The 17,284-nt window shown below is 37.7% G+C and overlaps 1 protein-coding gene across 1 annotated transcript in view; it reads right to left on the bottom strand.

The window, feature by feature from the left end:
• Nucleotides 1–17,284, bottom strand: part of MAGI2 (membrane associated guanylate kinase, WW and PDZ domain containing 2) — a 1,613,703-nt gene that overhangs the window by 119,857 nt on the left and 1,476,562 nt on the right. The window contains exons 17-18 of the mRNA XM_090287299.1: nt 7,011–7,196; nt 4,762–4,915 (exon numbers count right to left, since the gene is read on the bottom strand). Coding sequence (XP_090143425.1) covers nt 4,762–4,915; nt 7,011–7,196 — 340 coding nt within the window. The remainder of the gene's footprint in view (nt 1–4,761; nt 4,916–7,010; nt 7,197–17,284) is intronic.

Genomic DNA, 17,284 nt, shown 5'->3' with positions numbered 1-17,284 from the left:
AACATTTCCCTTTTAGGACTTTTTCATCCAGGGAAACCAACAAACAAAAATTGTTCTGGGTGAGATGAGGTTAAGAGGGAGGGTGGGCATGGGGGTCATGTCGTTTTTGGTCAAAAACTGCTGAACACTCAGTGTGGTGTGGGCAAGTGTGCTTGTAAATCACCCATTATGAAATGGGCAAATGCATTGAAAGTGTCTTAAAAAAAATTCACTGAAGCCGAATGCAGCCTCTCACAACAATGCCTGCTGGTACACCGATACAGATGGTTTCCTAGAACACTCAACTAGTGGCAGAAGCCTGTACTACAAGAGACCTGCCTTCCAGAAGATAATTTCAGTGTTTTTTTGTGTCCCCTCTTGTATTTAGCGCAAAGGAAAAACTCAAATGTGTCAGGAAAACAGGTTTAAAACCAGCTGAATCTTTACCTTTAAGACTAGGTGGGTTTTTTGTTTGTTTCACTGACTTATGGTCTCATTGATGCTGATTATATTGAATATTAAAAAAAAATTCATATGAACAATTGAAATTAGTGTAATCTAATTTGGTGAGGGCACACTGAAAGTATACAACAGATATACTTATTGGAGGTTCTTGGAAGGGGGTTAATAATGTATTTATTTATTTATTTTCATTATTTTTCTTTTTTATTGATTTTATTGGGGTGTCATTGGTTAATAAAGTTATATGGGTTTCGGGTGTACAATTCTATAATATATCGTCTGTAGTTTGTATTGTGTGTTCACCTCCCCAAGTGAAGTCTCCTTCCATCAACATTTAGTCCCCCTTTACCCTCTTCTACCTCCCCCCCACCCCCTTTCCCTCTGCTAATCACCATATTGTTGTCTGTGTCAATGAGGTTTTTTCCTTTTCATGCTTAATCCCTTCACCTTTCACCCAGACCCATGCACCCAGGCCCCTGATTACATTTTGTTTATTAGTTTATTTTGTTCATTGGATTCCACATATGAGTCAGATCATATGCTACTTGTCTTTCTCTGGCTGACTTATTTCACTCAGAATAATGCTCTCCAGGTCCAACCATGCATCTTATCTTGCAAAAGATAAGATCTCCTTCTTTTTATGGCCAAGAAGTACTCCGTTGTGTAAATGTACTGCAGCTTTTTTATCCACTAATCTATTGATGGGCACTTGAGCTGCTTCTAAATCTTGGCTATTATAAATAACACTGCAATGAACATAGGAGAGCATATGTTCTTTCAAATTAGTGTTTCAGGTTTCTTCAGAAGTAATGTTATTTTAATCAATGCATTGAGTAGGTCCAAGAAGTGATTTTGTGAGGTGCATAATTTTAGTCTTTGCTTTGTATCTCAGCAAGTTGTCCACTCACCTACTGAGAGTGTGCATGCTGAGAACATAATTATTTAAAATGCACTTTGAATAAGATGCTTATCTATGCAAATGCATGGATTACACCAAAAGAAAAGACGTGGGTGACATTTATTGGTGTGTGTCAATGTCTTTCTAGAAACAGTTTGCTTGGTGGTTTGGATGTCACATTGTTTTAAGTCATAGCACAGTCACTTTATTTTCATTATCTATGTGGCATTGGTATGAAGCAGCCATTATATGCTCCATTTCCAACCAGATGTGTCACAAGGTATTGCAAAAGAGGGTGAAGTGTAAGAGTCTGTCACCCAAGCCTACATTCCAGCACTCACACTTCTCTCTGAAACAGTGCCTCACGTCAGGGTTTTACGTTGAACTGCACATTGAAGAATTCTTTAATTAAGGAAAGTGCTATGCCAATTTTTTTACCAGTGTTGCTATCTTTTAAGTGAATAATACACTGGCTTTACAAAAGTTACGTTGCTTTGAATTTGTAAAACACTTTAAGACAAATTTAGGATTTAAAAAAAATAGCATCTTTAACATTTCTTTGCTTATGAAAAAATGTCATTAGTATAAGTACCTGTAGCTATTAACCCATTATTAAAGAGACAAGAGAAGATAAAACCAGATTGCTAGTGGTAAAGTCCAGCAGAATTTTATGGCACAAACAAGCTTTAGAACCAAGGATCACCACCTGTGTCATAGGGGACTCTTATGGTGGGATATGGCCCCATGTGGGCCTTTCAAGAATTCGTTCCACTTTTAAGCATCCAAGGTTCAAAGGCTGTGAATGAAGTCAATTTCCAATGCTCTTCCACAGACCCTGCAATTTAAAACACCATCAAACATCAGTTGCCCTTGATGGGGAAGCTCAACTCTTGGAATATATTTCATAATGGACCGTTAGTCATTTTCAATAACTGCCTCTCCTTAAGTAGTATGTTTCCTGAGCAAAAACAAAAAGGATGTGAAGGGACAGAGGAATGGGTAGGTATGTAAGGTGTCAGTAAGAAGCCATTCCAAGAGTAGATGCGACAAGATAAAATATTCACTCACTCTAAGTCATAAAATAAAAACTTGCAAGCAGATTGTCACTTTAACATGGGAACAGGCTCAATTTGACATGTAGGTGGGCACTTCTTGTACAAATGAATAGAAAATTTGTACTGTGTGCTTGGCATACAAACTGTCTTTGAGATAACTCTAGCCTAGAAAAAGGTAGAGTTTTCCCCAATACTAAGATCATCTTTAAATGCAGCAAGGAAAAGGTTCTGGTATCTGTAAGATTATTGAATCTTCTCATTAATATGTAAATTAACCACTCACTAACAATCAGAGTTAAGGCAGGAAACCAGAGTGCCAGGATAGGGCCCTAGCATTGGTGTGGGCATTTTTCAGGCTTTTAATATTACTAAAGCAAAGAAAGCTAAAAACTCTGGGCAAATTTGTCAGTGATTTATAAAAACTTGGATCAGGTCACTCTGTTAATCCTAGAGTTAGAAAATATTTTATTCTGTAGTCAGGCAAAAATATACCCCAAAATCATTGCTTCTGTGATATTGCCTGAGTCCCCATGATAATTCTGTAGCAGATGGGGACAGAATAGTGCCCTCATTCAGCTGTTATTCTTCCCACTGAGCTATAACACACCTGGATGAGATTACCCACCCCAAGGCTGGAAGCAAGAGCCCCTTTTTAGGGCAGTCTCACTCTGGAGAGGTTAAGCCAAGAATTTGTATCTGGCTCAGATCCTCCCACCTGAGTCTGAAATGAATCCTGTGCAATCTGTCTAAACAGCACCTGGTGAAAGCGAACACATCTGGGGCTTAATTGCTGAGGCATCCAGGATTTACTCCTCTTCTGGACTGTCATGTCTCACCTCTATGTCATTGCCTTATGGGACTAAGTCTTTCTGTTTCTGTGGAATATATATCATCACCATAAAGAGCTGAGGATGACAGACATTTACTTTTCTATGAAAGCACATGGGGGAAATCAGAATAGAACAGGGCTTTTTGGAGATAACACCTATGGCCAGGGGAAAATATTTGCTTTGCAACAATGTGAATGATGAACCTAGAGAGTTCTGGGACTCGAAAATTGGGTCTCACTTCATCTTCACCAACACAGGGAGCAAGAGATGGGAAGCAGATGCTCAGGAAACATTAGAATCATGGAAAAGACCTGTGAGGGTTTTGTATTCAGAGATGTTCCCACAGGCTGTTCTATTTCTCTCCTTTGAAAGGCGAAAACAATGGAAATATGTCTTCATCTCTTCCTTTAATGGCTCAAACTAACCCAGACTCACTGTTACACACAAGTCACAATAAGAAGATAATGTGGGGGGCTGGGTAGAAAAGGTGAAGGGATCAAGCACACACACACACACACAAACTCATAGATACAGAAAACAGTATTATGGTTACCAGATGGGAAAGGGGTTGGGGGAGGTAGGAGAGGGTAATTGGTATGTATAAATGGTGATGTAAGGAGACTTGACTTGGGGTAGTGAACACACAATACAATATACCTGAAAGATATATAATTATATTAATCAATGTCATGTCATCCCAATAAATTTTACTTTTTTAAAAAAAGATAATGTGGGTTTTATATGGCATCGTTATTTTCCCCTGGAAGTTCAAGATGTCTTATTCATACTAGTTAACAATGTGAAATGGAAGACACTAATTAGATCATGGGTAGGAGGATATCAGGTAAAATGTGGTAAAAATGTAGCATTTATTATGCATACAAGTCCTTCCACATTCCCCCTTCTCCACACCACTGTTATTCTCTGAGCCACCACCATTACGGACAATGGCAGCCATCTCTGACACCTTAACTTGCATTCACTCTGACCAGCCTTCAGTCTGTTCAGAGTGAGAACAGATTGAGAGAGCTTGAAAAGCAAATCCAATGATGTCAGTCTTCAGCTTAACGTCCCTAATGACTTCTCATTACACTTAAGATCAAAATCTTTAACATGCCTACAAGACCCTGTAGGGCAGGCCCCTACCACTGTCACTGACTTCATCTCAAACCATTCTTTCTCCCCTCTGTCTACCTATATTGGCTTTATTTCTCTCCTTCAAGCTCCCAGGCTCCCACCTGCCAAAGGGCCTTTGTATATGCTCTTCACTCTGCTGGAATCTCTTTAATGTGTTTTTCAGCTAAAACCCCGACTCATCAGCAATTGCTCATGATTTCTTCAGGAAAAGTTATTGTATTGTGAAGGACAGACACTTGCATTTGCTAAGAAAATCACATTATAATATACATACAATCTCAAAATTATAGAAAGGTCCACATGGAAATTTCTACTTCAGTAAAATCTCCTGCCTCGTCCTCAAGTCTCCCTTGCCCCACCTCCCTAGGCTCAGAATCAGCAAAGCCAGAGGAAACTTTACCTATTTTCATGTCCTTGCAGCTGTAGTGGCTGAGGAGGAGCTGGCTGGGTGACAGGGCTGTTGGCGGTGGCTGGGCTGGGCTGGGCCAGAGGACTCTGCTGGGCCATGGGGCTCTGCTTCTCTGAGCTCGGCGCCGAGGCTGGGCTGTTGAGCTCTGAAATGGGAAGCGAAGCAGCAAATGCGGTCAGGTTAACATCAATAAAGGGCAAGAGGTGGCCAGAGGGGGATACTCTTTGCCTCCTCAGATGACTCAAGGCTTTGGTTCTTTCAGTTTCTATTAGACATTAAAACTTATGAAGTTCCAATATTACTCCCAGAATTAGTATGCTTTCCTTAATTATAAGACTTCATGAACAAGGTTATGAACAGTTTCCTGTGATTTTGTCAGAAGAAAAGATTACAATAAAAAAATTGTTAAAGCTATGAAAAAATTCAAAGGAGTAAGCTCTATAGCATATTCTATTTATCTAGTAAGAAGGAAAATGTTTAGCCACTACTTTTTGGTTGTAATGAGAAGTCTTATCAGTATTCTAAAGTCTGGATAAGGAACTAACTATAATAAAAGTAAATGCTTTCTACAATCTTCTTTCCAGTTTCTTGTTAGTCTAATTGCTTAATAACCCTCTGTATTCCATGGTTCTTCAGAAAGAAAAACAAAACAAAAACACACAACCATTAGATGAAGGAAGGGAAATTAAGTTGTTGTTTATTAAAACTGCTGCTTGAAATTTCTTGTAATAACATCAAATTTACAACTGAAATTATTTTTTTATATTATAATATGAGCAGGACAGACGTATTTCAGACTGGGAAAATGGGGAAGTCAAAATTTTAGTGAGAAATCTTGCTTAGAGTTAATTGCCACTGAATATTTTATACACAATGGTGTCTGCAGGTAGGTAAAAAAACATGGTAGTCATGTCTTCTTCTTCTTCTTCTTCTTTTCTTCTTCTTCTTCTTCTTCTTCTTCTTCTTCTTCTTCTTCTTCTTCTTCTTCTTCTTCTTCTTCTTCTTCTTCTTCTTCTTTCTTCTTCTTCTTCTTTCTCCTTCTCCTTCTTCTTTCTCCTTCTCCTTCTTCTTCTCCTCTCTCTCTCTCTCTCTCTCTCTCTCTCTCTCTCTCTCTCTCTCTCTCTCTCTCTCTCTCTCTCTCTCTCTCTCTCTCTCTTTTCATTGGGTGAAAAAGGGACATGACCTATTAGCATTTCCTTATAAACCACTCTTTCCCCTTCTTTTTTCACAGCCCCCAGATTTAAGTTTCTAGTCCACTTGTATCAGAGTTTCCCAACTTTGGCACTGTGGACATTTTGGGACAAATAATTCTTTGCTGTGAGGATTGTCCTGTGCACTGTACCATGTTAACAGCACCCTACCCTCTATCCACCCCAATAATGACAATAAAAAATGTCTCCTGACATTGCTAAAAGTTCCCTGGGGGACAAAATCACCTCATGTGAGAACAACTGTTTCATGTTTAAAGCCAGGAGGCTGTTTGGTGACTGCTTGTCAGAGTTCCAGGAAGGAATTGTGAGACTGAATAAAAGAGGACCACAGTGGGTAAGCCCATCATTATGCATCACTCTCCATGTGGGACTCTGGTCCACTTACCAGTGAGCATCAGCAACTGAATTCTTAAATATCAGTAATGAGTCAGCAGCTACAAACTAGTGATGAACCCAGTGTGTCTACAAACAGTGAATTCATGGTGAACTTTGCAGCCCTTTAAGGCATGGCTGGGAGTTGTGGTGCTCACGACTCTTTAAGCCTCAGGGGGGTGTCCTTGTACAGAGAAATTCAAGAAGCTAAGTGGGAATTTAAAATTCTTATCAGATGCCACATTTTCTAAGTGAGCTCTCATCATACCACAGAACTTCCTCAAGCTTTTCAAAATCACCCTGACTTTGAAGAATCCTCTAGAGCTTAACTGTTTACATGAATACATGTTTTTCTTCTTCTTCAGATCTGTAACTCTATCACCTTTGTTGAATGGGTTCTGGCTTAATGTAACCATAAAGACAGTACTCTTAGGACCACAGGGAATGATTAAATAACCCAGTGTCATGGGCTTCACATTATTTATCTATAATGTCACATAACTTGATATCTGAATGAAACTGATACTGAGTAAACAGGATATGGGTTGCAACAGAAAGGGAATTTTTGTCACAGTGGAAATAACTATCAACCTTGGACCCTCTGATGCCACACCACTGGTAGGCAGCCCGGTGGGCTCCATGACCACGGGCACTCACCCTCCTGAGGAATGATGCGAAGAGTGACGCTGAGGCCTGCGTCCTTGATGAGCTTCACGATGTCTGCGTGGGGCATGTTGATGATCGACTGGCCATTCACTGCTAAGATCCGGTCTCCTACTTTTAGTTTTGCACAGCGATCTGCAGGACTCCCATCAATGATGCGTCCAATTTTATGGGGCACAGCTAAAAAGATCCCCAACAAAAAACAGATTATGTTCCAATACATGCTCTAGTTTTGAGTTCCAACCTCACAGGAAACAATGTAGTGTCAGAATCTTTCTTTTGTCAGTATATTTGTCTTTTGAAATCACAATCATGCCTGTCAAATGTGGTCCTGTGCATACTCCTGAGACCAGAGTTTCTAAATTCAAGTCCTTTGCAGTGACAGGCCAATTCCAAACACGTGGACCAGGGATTCTCAAACTTTGGGGTATATTGGATCCACTTTAGGATTAAAAATACAGCTCTTTGAGCCTCACCCAAGACTTTGTGAATTGGAATGTCCAGGAAGAGGTAAAGATGATGAATTGTTAAGAGGCTCCTGAGGAGACTCCAGTACATACAAAATTTTGAGAATCATAGGCAGAAAACACTGTGCCTACAGAACTCATACTCTGGAGGTGATACACAATTTCAGAAAGATATAATGCCTGCAAAGAACTTAATTTTTATCCTTTTCTATTTTACAGAGAGGAGGGAATAGAAAATATATATACTAAATATATATATTAATATGGGCTGTATTTGTCTGGTAACAAAGTTACGACCAACTCTCCACTCATCTACTAATCTTCATTTTAAACGCTGATGCAGTTTTCAAATCTTACCTCTCCTGTTTGATTTAATTAATTAAGTGGTGCTGACATCTTGCTAAGTATGTATTTCACCAAATCTAAAATACCATTGATGGCATGACACATCTTTATTTTACGTATAAGAAAGAAAAAAAAAAAGCCAACTCTACCAATTAAACAGTGATACTCCATTAACTCTAAATGCTCTTTAATTTTTAAGATATGAAAATGTGTGTTAGAATCGATGAAAGATAGTATATATCTCTTGAAAATAACAAAATTTTCTTTTATTTTCTATTATTTATTTATATGTGTGAGGAGAGCCAGATACATGAGGATATAGCATTTTCTAGCAGGGTGATTTCTGTTCAATGTAAATGTTCGCGTGCCTACCAGGATAGCTAGCTGGGGTCAGACAGCTAATACACAGTGTGCCTGTAACCTCCCTCAAGGAGCTTACAATCTAAAAACCTGTTCCCTTTCCTTTCTTTCAAGACTGAGGGCGCCAACCAGGCTTTCACTGTCAGTGACTCTGCATTGTTGCTCTCCCCACGGGAGTGAGGTATTGATTTAATCTGCATAAGAGACAAAGAGACACTCTACCACTCATTATGCTCAAAGGCTGTCTGGTCCTTGAATTCTCAGTCTTGTGTATGTGTTACAGTGAAAGGCAGAAGGTCAGTTCATAAGCATGGTACAAAAGGACAATCAGTGAGCTAATGAAACAGCACCTTGATCATATCTCTATTGTGAAAGGTTATAAATAGCAGATGAAAATACTGGCTGAACCTGTGTCTCTGAAGTGAAACTCATCATGCTGGAAGCTCAAACACATTTTTATTTACCATGGGCACCAGTGGCTTTAGTTAGGAACACCTTACTTAAAACATATTTATGCTCATCTTAGAATCTTAGGACAATATATTTCTCAAGGAGAAATGTAGTAAGAACTCATTCATTTACTTATTCTTAAAAATGACATAGGTATTGCAAGTTGTTATATCTTCAACCATAATTAGAGTGACATTTCATTTCTGTTATTGCCCTCTTTCATATTTAATAGTGTTCTGGAAGAGTCAATAAATGATATGGTTTCATTGGCCATAATGTGCATGTTGTATTGTATCCTGGGGCCTTTGGAAAGTTACCTGGCTTCCCTGAGTTTCTGTTTTCAACACTAAAATTGAGATAATATTATTGACCTCACAGGATGGTTCTGAGAATTAAATAAATTATCATATGTAAAGTGACTAGAACAGTGCTTGGCATATAAGAACTGACTTAAAATATTAAGCTTCTTTCATTCTCTTTATTATTATTATCTTTTTTTAATGTTTCTGATATCACTACTGATGTGTCTGTGTTTGTGTGAAGGTACCAGCTTGAATTCCTTCTCCATGGGATAAACCTGTAATACTGCTAGAACTGCAGAGCAAAGCCACTAAGTATCAACCAGGAAAACCTTTCATATGGGAGAGATATGTTTTAGGAATTATATAGACACTAGATGAGGTCAAGAATCCTATTTGTTTTCCTCTGGATACACACACACACACACACACACACACACACACACACACACACACACGATGTTGCAGGTCTCTTCAGGAAACACTAACCTGTACGTAAAAGTTTATTATTCAAAGGGAAATCAGCATAATACAGATCTCTTCATCATGCACATTGAGTCTTATACTCATATGCATGTTAACTCTTAACAAATCATGTGGAATACCTGATAGCATTATCATTGCATGTTTACAGTGGAAACAAAACAGAGGCATAAAGTGATGATCAATGTGCTCAAGGTCATATAGGCCAACAGGACTTAGAATCCCAGTCTGTAAGATTCTGTCACTTTTGCTCTTAACCAAGGTACTACCCTGCCTTTCTTGACTTTACCATCTCCTCCCTCCACTCCAGCACTCACTTCATGAGCATCTGGTGCTTTTATTTGGTGACTGCATCCTGCCTCTAAGTAGAGCATCATAAACTCTTGACCAGTGGCCAAGGGAGAGTGGGAGGCAGGAACTTGGCTTGAAATGGGGTCTTTGCAGCAGTTATCTTTTGATAGGCAAGTGTGAGGAGGTAGAGGGGACCAGAGGGATAAGAAAGGGAGAGGAGAGGAAGGGACAGGAAAACTGGACAGCTCCTCAGACCCCTTTTAGTCGGACTTCACATCATTGTGCCATTCCTTTATTTGAAGTCATTTCTTTGGGCAGTAGAAATACATTTGAAATGAAAATTTAAAATACTGTTTAAAACACACACAAATGGTATTTGGATGACTTGCTGTTTTGAATTATTCATGTCTCTGCTTTCCAGAATTACTGTAGATCACTTAGATATAAGTACATCTACTGCTAATAAAACCCCAAATGTTGTAAAACAAAGATCTTACACACACAAACACAATCACACAATTTTATTTGATTGACAAGAAAAAACAACAACAATAAGTTATTATTTGTTAATTTCCAGGCATTACAATAAGCACTTATTTTAAATCCTTAGAGCAACAGTGTGAAGTAGCTATAAAAGTATGATAATCAAGCTTATTTTATTGTTAAGAAAACAAATAGGTATCAAACCCAGGATTCAAACCTATTCTTTTGGCTTCAAACCTTGAAATTATACTCTTCTTCTTCTTCTTCTTCTTCCTTTTTTTGATATGCGGCAGGTTGAAAGCAATTTGAATTATGAGGAGTGAGGAAATTACTTGTGAGACTTAGCTTAGAAAAGTATGTTACTTGATATTTCCTAATAAAAGTTAATTGTAAACAGACTTACTTGCTTAACAATGGTAACCCTTAGTTTCAAGGCCATTTTGATTTTGTTAAGGTAGGTAGAATAAAAACTTACATAAGAGAATGAAAATGGAAAAAAATTCTCTGGTAACCATATAGAAAGACTGAATGATTACATAAAATCTGAGTAAATACACAATTTAAAAATGTATCTCCAGAATTGCAAGCACCCCTTAGTTTTACTAAAAGTTTTCTATTTGCATTTACTCTAATAAAAAAACGGTACTTGAAATGCTTGGCAGCTGAAGATAGCCTCACTTTTCCTTTACCAGCATTTTTCTTACATCTGTAAGTACATCGAATGCTGATGTAGAACGAATCATTGACAAGGGGTGTGCTCAGAGATGATTCTCTCTGAAAACAAGATGCAGTTCCATTTGCTCAGTTATAAGGTCTAAAGAGCTTATGACCTAAGTGCTTTCTGTGCATTGCTAATGGAATTACAGAGCATGGAAGAGGCCCTGACCTTGGTTTCTATTATTGGGATGAATGGTACTCATTTATTCTCTGAGAATTGATGACTAAGGTAACTGCCTGAGTGCAGTGCATTTAGACGGCATGCCTTCCAGACATCATCTGTCAGGCAGCAACATAAATCAAGTCTTTGCATCAGGCTTCTCGACAGAGTGTGCTTAGGATGCACAGATATTTGGGAAAAGTTGCAATATGTCTAAGACTTTAGGTATGCTGACATTTTGGAAGGAGACAATGTATCACTAGTTAGAAATTTCCCTTTAATTGCAAATCATATCAATTATAGAAAAGGAAACCCATCTTTTTAATTCTTTGTTTCTGGGTAAAATGTTACTGCACATTGATACTGCAGTATGTTTTATATTTTCATGTAGATGAGTTGACTCTTTTTTAATCACACTTATTTTAGTGGGACTATCAGAGACACACAGTTGGCCTGGGTGCTCTCTGAGTTCATTCAAAAGGCCTGGATCCTTTGGGTGTCTGGCCACAGCATAACAGGAAACAATGATCCGATCCTCCCTTTTTGCTGTTAGGTTCTCTTCTGGGAGCTTAGTATGGTCTATTCAGACTCCTTCAGCCATTGGTCAACCAAAGAGTTTTCATGAAGCTCTGTCTTGGGTCAGTCCCCATAAACAAGATGGATAGTTGCCCAAGAATTTTCTTGCTTTGGTGATGGATTCTTCCTGAATTCTTAGCTACACCTGAGGGAAGAAGTAGTTGATTTCCCCACTTGACTTTTATGTTTCATTGTTGCTTTACATGTATTTCATTTCAGAGAAGGAAAAGCCTGTGAATCATGTTTACATTTAATTATCTTCTTGTTAATAGATAGTACACAACAGAGGGTATATATGGAGGAAAGCATCAGACGGGGAAGTGGATTCTGCACCAATCATATCAAATGAGAAGCTTCTAAAATGAGTGTGACAAAAATAAATACTTCAAAGGCAATTGATAGCATAAACTCTTATTGACTCACAGTTCCACTAATTTGTGAAGGTTAAACAACATGTCATTAGCTTAAAAAGTCAAATAAAGTTAGTTTGGGTTTTGATTCTGTGATCTGATGTGAAAATAATTTTTGAATTGGATGATTCCGTCTGATTTTCTTAAAATAACCTGTAAAAATTATTTGCTATCTTGTTTTACAATGTGCGTTGGGGCAGGAGGATCAATTAGTCCATCAACAACACATTTCTGCAAAGCATCTTCTTAGTAACAGGCACAATACCAGGCCCAGCAGGGAAGAGATCGATAAAACAACACATGGTATTAGCCCTCAAGAAACTCAGTCTAGTTGTGGAGACCAGCGATAATAAAACAAACAAACAAACAAACAAACTCAAAACACAAATGGCAAATCCATGATAAAGGTAATATGCAAGAGGAGAGGTGAATTACTGAGTCCAGCTGTAGACTCAGAGAGTGGTAAGAAGAAGAAAAGTCATTCAGGGGAGGAGGAAGCATAGTGTCCCTAGGCTGAGTGGCAGCTCCCTTAGTGAAAACTCATCATGGTAATGAGGGTTCTGTCCAGTCCATGGAGGGAGAAGTAAGAAGAGGATGCTTTGTAGGTGAGGTCTCTCCTGCCCTCACACTGACTGCTTCCCTATCTGAGATTCTTGACAAGAAGCCTTACCAGCTCCTTTAGATGGACACTGAACATGTAGGAACAGAATAGGAATTGCCACAAAGTGTTCTTATCTCTTTGATACCTGACAAAGAATCCTGCTTTCCTGCCTTCAGAAACCTGAGCCAAATTTTAATCTGGTTTATTTTCCATCTCTCCTTCCAAGAAGTACTGAATGAATGTGTTCTATGGTGACAAACCCTTAGCTAGTTGTCCCTTCCTGGCATGTGACTTGGTGTCCTTCAAAAGAGACTTACGTGGTCATCAGGGAGTGAAGATGTGGGAAAAAACCCTGTGTTTTGTATTTTTAAAAACAGTTGTGGTAAATTAAGAAAAATCAGACAGCATGATGATTTTCCTCTAGAAGTCTGTGAAATTTAGCTTTCCAAAAATGAAACGTCCTCCCTGAAATTTATAGCTAAATGATTTGCAAGAACCAAAATCGAGCAGCTGGTGTTTTAAAGACTGCATATTCCAAAAGTACACCTTCCCCCTAGCACCCATGAGTCATTCTTTTGTAGTTGAACAGTTTGGTTATCCTGCATTTGGTAACAGGCAGATGGTCAGAGGGAAAAATGGGAAGAGAGACTCATTATTAGCAACTTGGGAGCCCAACTGCACTCATGTTTCTAAGGGCAGAAAGCACCATATAGAAAGTATTAACTATATGACTGGAAAGAAACACTCCTCAGTCACATCTTTACTTGTATGCTTTTATTTTGCTGATAATGAACTAGTAATAGAAAGAAATCTCATTGCATTAGGAATTGTAATTAGTTTTTACTTTCTGTTCTACTATCCTGGAACATGAGGCTAGGTTAAAATGGTTTTGTTGTTTGGATAGATTTTGTAGCCTTGTAGACACAGGGCCAGTTTAAGTGGTGTGTGACCTGAGTGGTCACACAGGTCCCCACTCTCCAAAGGGCCTTGTGTTTGGTTAAATGGTCTGCTGTCACCATGTTGACATTCTTAATAATTTTTGAACACAAACCTCACATTTCATTTTGCCCTGAAAATTATGTAATTGAGCTTATGTTGATAGATCCTTAATATATTTGCTCCTTGCATCACTCCATTGTTTTCAGTATTTGCAGTGGATGATGTAAATGAGAATATGGTGAAGCTACCATGAAAAATGACCACAAAGGCGGTAAGAATAAAGCAAAGGAACTTGTTTCTCTTGTGGCTGCATTTCTCATTCCCATACATGTTACTAGAAGAGGTAGTCCAAATATTTTCTGCTATGTATATTCCCCCTTTTTAAAAAACAAATCAGAAGTCTTTTATTTTATTTTTTTTACACTTATCATGCCATGGATTCATAGGGAATGGGTTTTAGCAGCTCAGGCGCCTTTCCATTGGTTCTCACACAGTGTGCCTCTCTGGCTGGAACAGGCTCAGGCTCCAGTTGAACCCAGGTACCTTTCTCTTTGGCTTCCTTCTTTTTCTGATCACTTTCTGTCACACATGTCAGGAAGCTTTCTCGGCTCTTAGAGTGCTCAAGATGCTCAATATGTACTTTAATTCTCTAGGCCAGAATCTTGTCTTTAACTTGTTTGTTTACGATGATGCACACCGCATGCTGGGTGACATTGTAGACTTGTTCAGTTTTGCCATGGGAGCAGTTGTGGGGCATTCCTTTTTGAACAGTGTCCATTCTCCTGATGTCCACAGTATCTTGCCTCTCTTTTAGATTGGCATGTATGTGGCCCAAAGAACAACTCCATGTTTTCTAACAGGCCTGGAGGACATACAGAAGGTGACTCTCCTCTTTCCCTCCGTGTTAGTCATATTGGATGTTCTGGATGAAGGGAAGTTGCTAAGAATATTCTTAAAGATCTTTGATTCTTCACATAATGACAGGAGGCCTAAAAATTACCTTAATTCTTTCATACTGTTGTAAAAATTATTCTTATGTAATAAGTCACTCATTATTGAGTCATTCACAAAGCAAATAATCTTATCTCTCTTTAAATAGACTTTAATATATACCACCACATTTCAAGGAGTTTGTGTATTCTTTTAATATGATAATTCCCTCATAATATGATAAAATGTCTAGACATTAGAAGGGCAGGAAACAAAGAAACTTCAGAACAGTCACAACTCTCAAATCTGTAGTTGGCCAGAAGGGTATGCGTGTGGAAATGGAGAGCTGGAGAGAAAGAATGGAATAATAGTTCCTAGACATTTTGTTTCTGGATACGTATGCCTCTGTCTTCTGTAGAGATACTTCTCATTATATTGTATATCCCAAGAAGTCACCTTTTGCATTGCTAATTTCTAGGTAGGTGGGATATTGTTTGTTTGTTTGTTTTTTTAACTGTGTTTTGGTCTGAAAGTTGCTATGGAAAATCTGGTCTCATTAAGTAAATATCAACTCTATTCAGCATTTTTTGCATTTCCCCCAAAGAGTCTGGAAAAAATACACATTTATATCACTCAGTAAAACCAGGATTCTCTAGTGATGGAGTAGAAGGTAAAATTATGTGTTGCTCAACTTGAATAATTTTAGTGACTGAAATTGTATAGCTTTGGGCAAGTGTTGCTTAAATAAACAAATAGCAAACTGATTCAGTAATAATGAAAAATTAGAGTTATTGATATTAAAATATAAAAAGGGTATCTTCTCTGTAGAGCAGAAAAACAAGTTGTTTTACTCCTTGTAATATATATGACATAGGTATATTATATATAGTATATATAAAACATTGATGTATTATTTCTAAAAAGTAATAAAAATACATTTTAAATTTTAAGAAGACACCAAATATTAGCATATTCTTAGAAATTTGCATCAAAATATTTAAAACCAAAAGCCAAGAGAAAAACAAAACTCCCAAAATGAACCCCAACATTTTTGAGTAAGGTCTGGAAAATAAACAGGTCTTTTTGTGATAGACTTCTGACACACTGTGATAGACGACTTCTGGACAATGAGATACAAACTGGGGTTTGCAGAGGGGTTCAAAACAACAACAGCAAAATGGTCATGAAGCTGAGGTGTGGTATTATACTTCCATTCCACACATGCAAATCTACCTAGTAGATTAGTTGGTTAGTTGCTCACTTTTTACAAATTCAGTTGCTGAATAAGAGGTTTCTTTTATTAATAATTTATTACAGAGGGCGTATCAAATTATTACTGGATTATCCTACAAAATAAGAAAACTGTATAAAAATTTCAAAAATCATGTGACGATGTAAAAGGGCCAAAGTACACAGAATAACAGTACTATCTCTAGTGACTGGAAATTTCTTATAAATAAAACAATTTAATTGAAATAATATATGCATGCGCAAATTAAAAAATAAGACAATCAAAATGCTTATAATGAAAAACCTTAGCTTTCTAATTCTCCCCATCCTCTCCAGTTCTCTGACCAAAGGCAAACATTTAAAATCTTTCAGCTATTTCTTCTTCACAGTTCTAAATTATTTTCTGTTATGGCTACTTCTCAGTTTGTCAACTTGAGTCAATATCTATCTGTTCTGCAAAATGAGTGGCCACATTTTTGTCTTTAAAATGTCTTCCCTACTTATGTCCATTCTTTTCTTCTTCATTAACTATCATTTTATTGCTGTGTAAGAATGGGAGGAGAGAAGGATATTTTCATTTCACCACCATTAAATAGAAATTGAAACTATCTTCTGTAAATTTAAATCAGTTGTTGAAATTAACATTTTGGTGTACGAGTTAGGATTTGGAATCTGGGGAAAAATGATCAATAATTTACGTACTCAAACTTCGTAAGTCCTGTGATCTCCTATAGCCTTGACAGATACACATATTATAGTCAACTGACTTCAAGAGTTCAGAAAAATGTCATAAAATTATATTTCATCAATGCCAGGTATTGGGTTAAAATGATCAATAAAACCACATTTCTTTCTTTCCTCTATATCGCCCAATTGTTTTTCAAGACTTCACTGCTATCCATGTACTTGGCGCTCGTAATTTCTCAGCAGGCCCCATAGAAATGGTTGATAGTTACAAGCAGGTGTTGCTGACAAGTCATGTTTCTCATTTTTATAGATGCAGTGTATTCTATCTCTGCCATCTCCTTTTTCCCTTTATAGCTTCTGAAATTGTATTTTGTAAAAAGTCACTTGGCTAACTTCACCCAGTTTCCCTCTTATAAAAGGTAAATGTCAAAAGCCATCAGGTGTAATATCAGCTTCCCATTGTATCCCCCTAAGCCCTCTGGTAGATAATAACTTCTTGCAATATTTTCTTAATGTAAATGAAAACAGATACTAACCTAGGCAAATGATCCCTTCTGAGCCAGTTGTCCTTTTCAATATGTTATCCAGGAGATTACATGAATATTTATTGGTTTTTCATTTTCTCACAGAAGCCAGAGTTCCACTAACAAGGTATATCATGTTTTAACTTGAAATAATGTAATTTTGCATGATTGGGTAAAACTAAATATGAAAAGGCCCCAAGCACAGTGTTCAGGAGCTACAAGATCTTGATCATATATTAATTTTGAAAACAACTTGCAATGTGACTTCTGAATGGCCAAATGGGTCATGTCAGAGCTTCCTTACTTGAAAAGTGAG

This window comes from Furipterus horrens, unplaced genomic scaffold (assembly GCF_987537825.1).
Source record: "Furipterus horrens unplaced genomic scaffold, mFurHor1.1.pri manual_scaffold_9, whole genome shotgun sequence".
NCBI classification, from domain to species: Eukaryota; Metazoa; Chordata; class Mammalia; order Chiroptera; family Furipteridae; genus Furipterus; species Furipterus horrens.
This window is presented reverse-complemented; position numbering and strand designations above follow the sequence as displayed.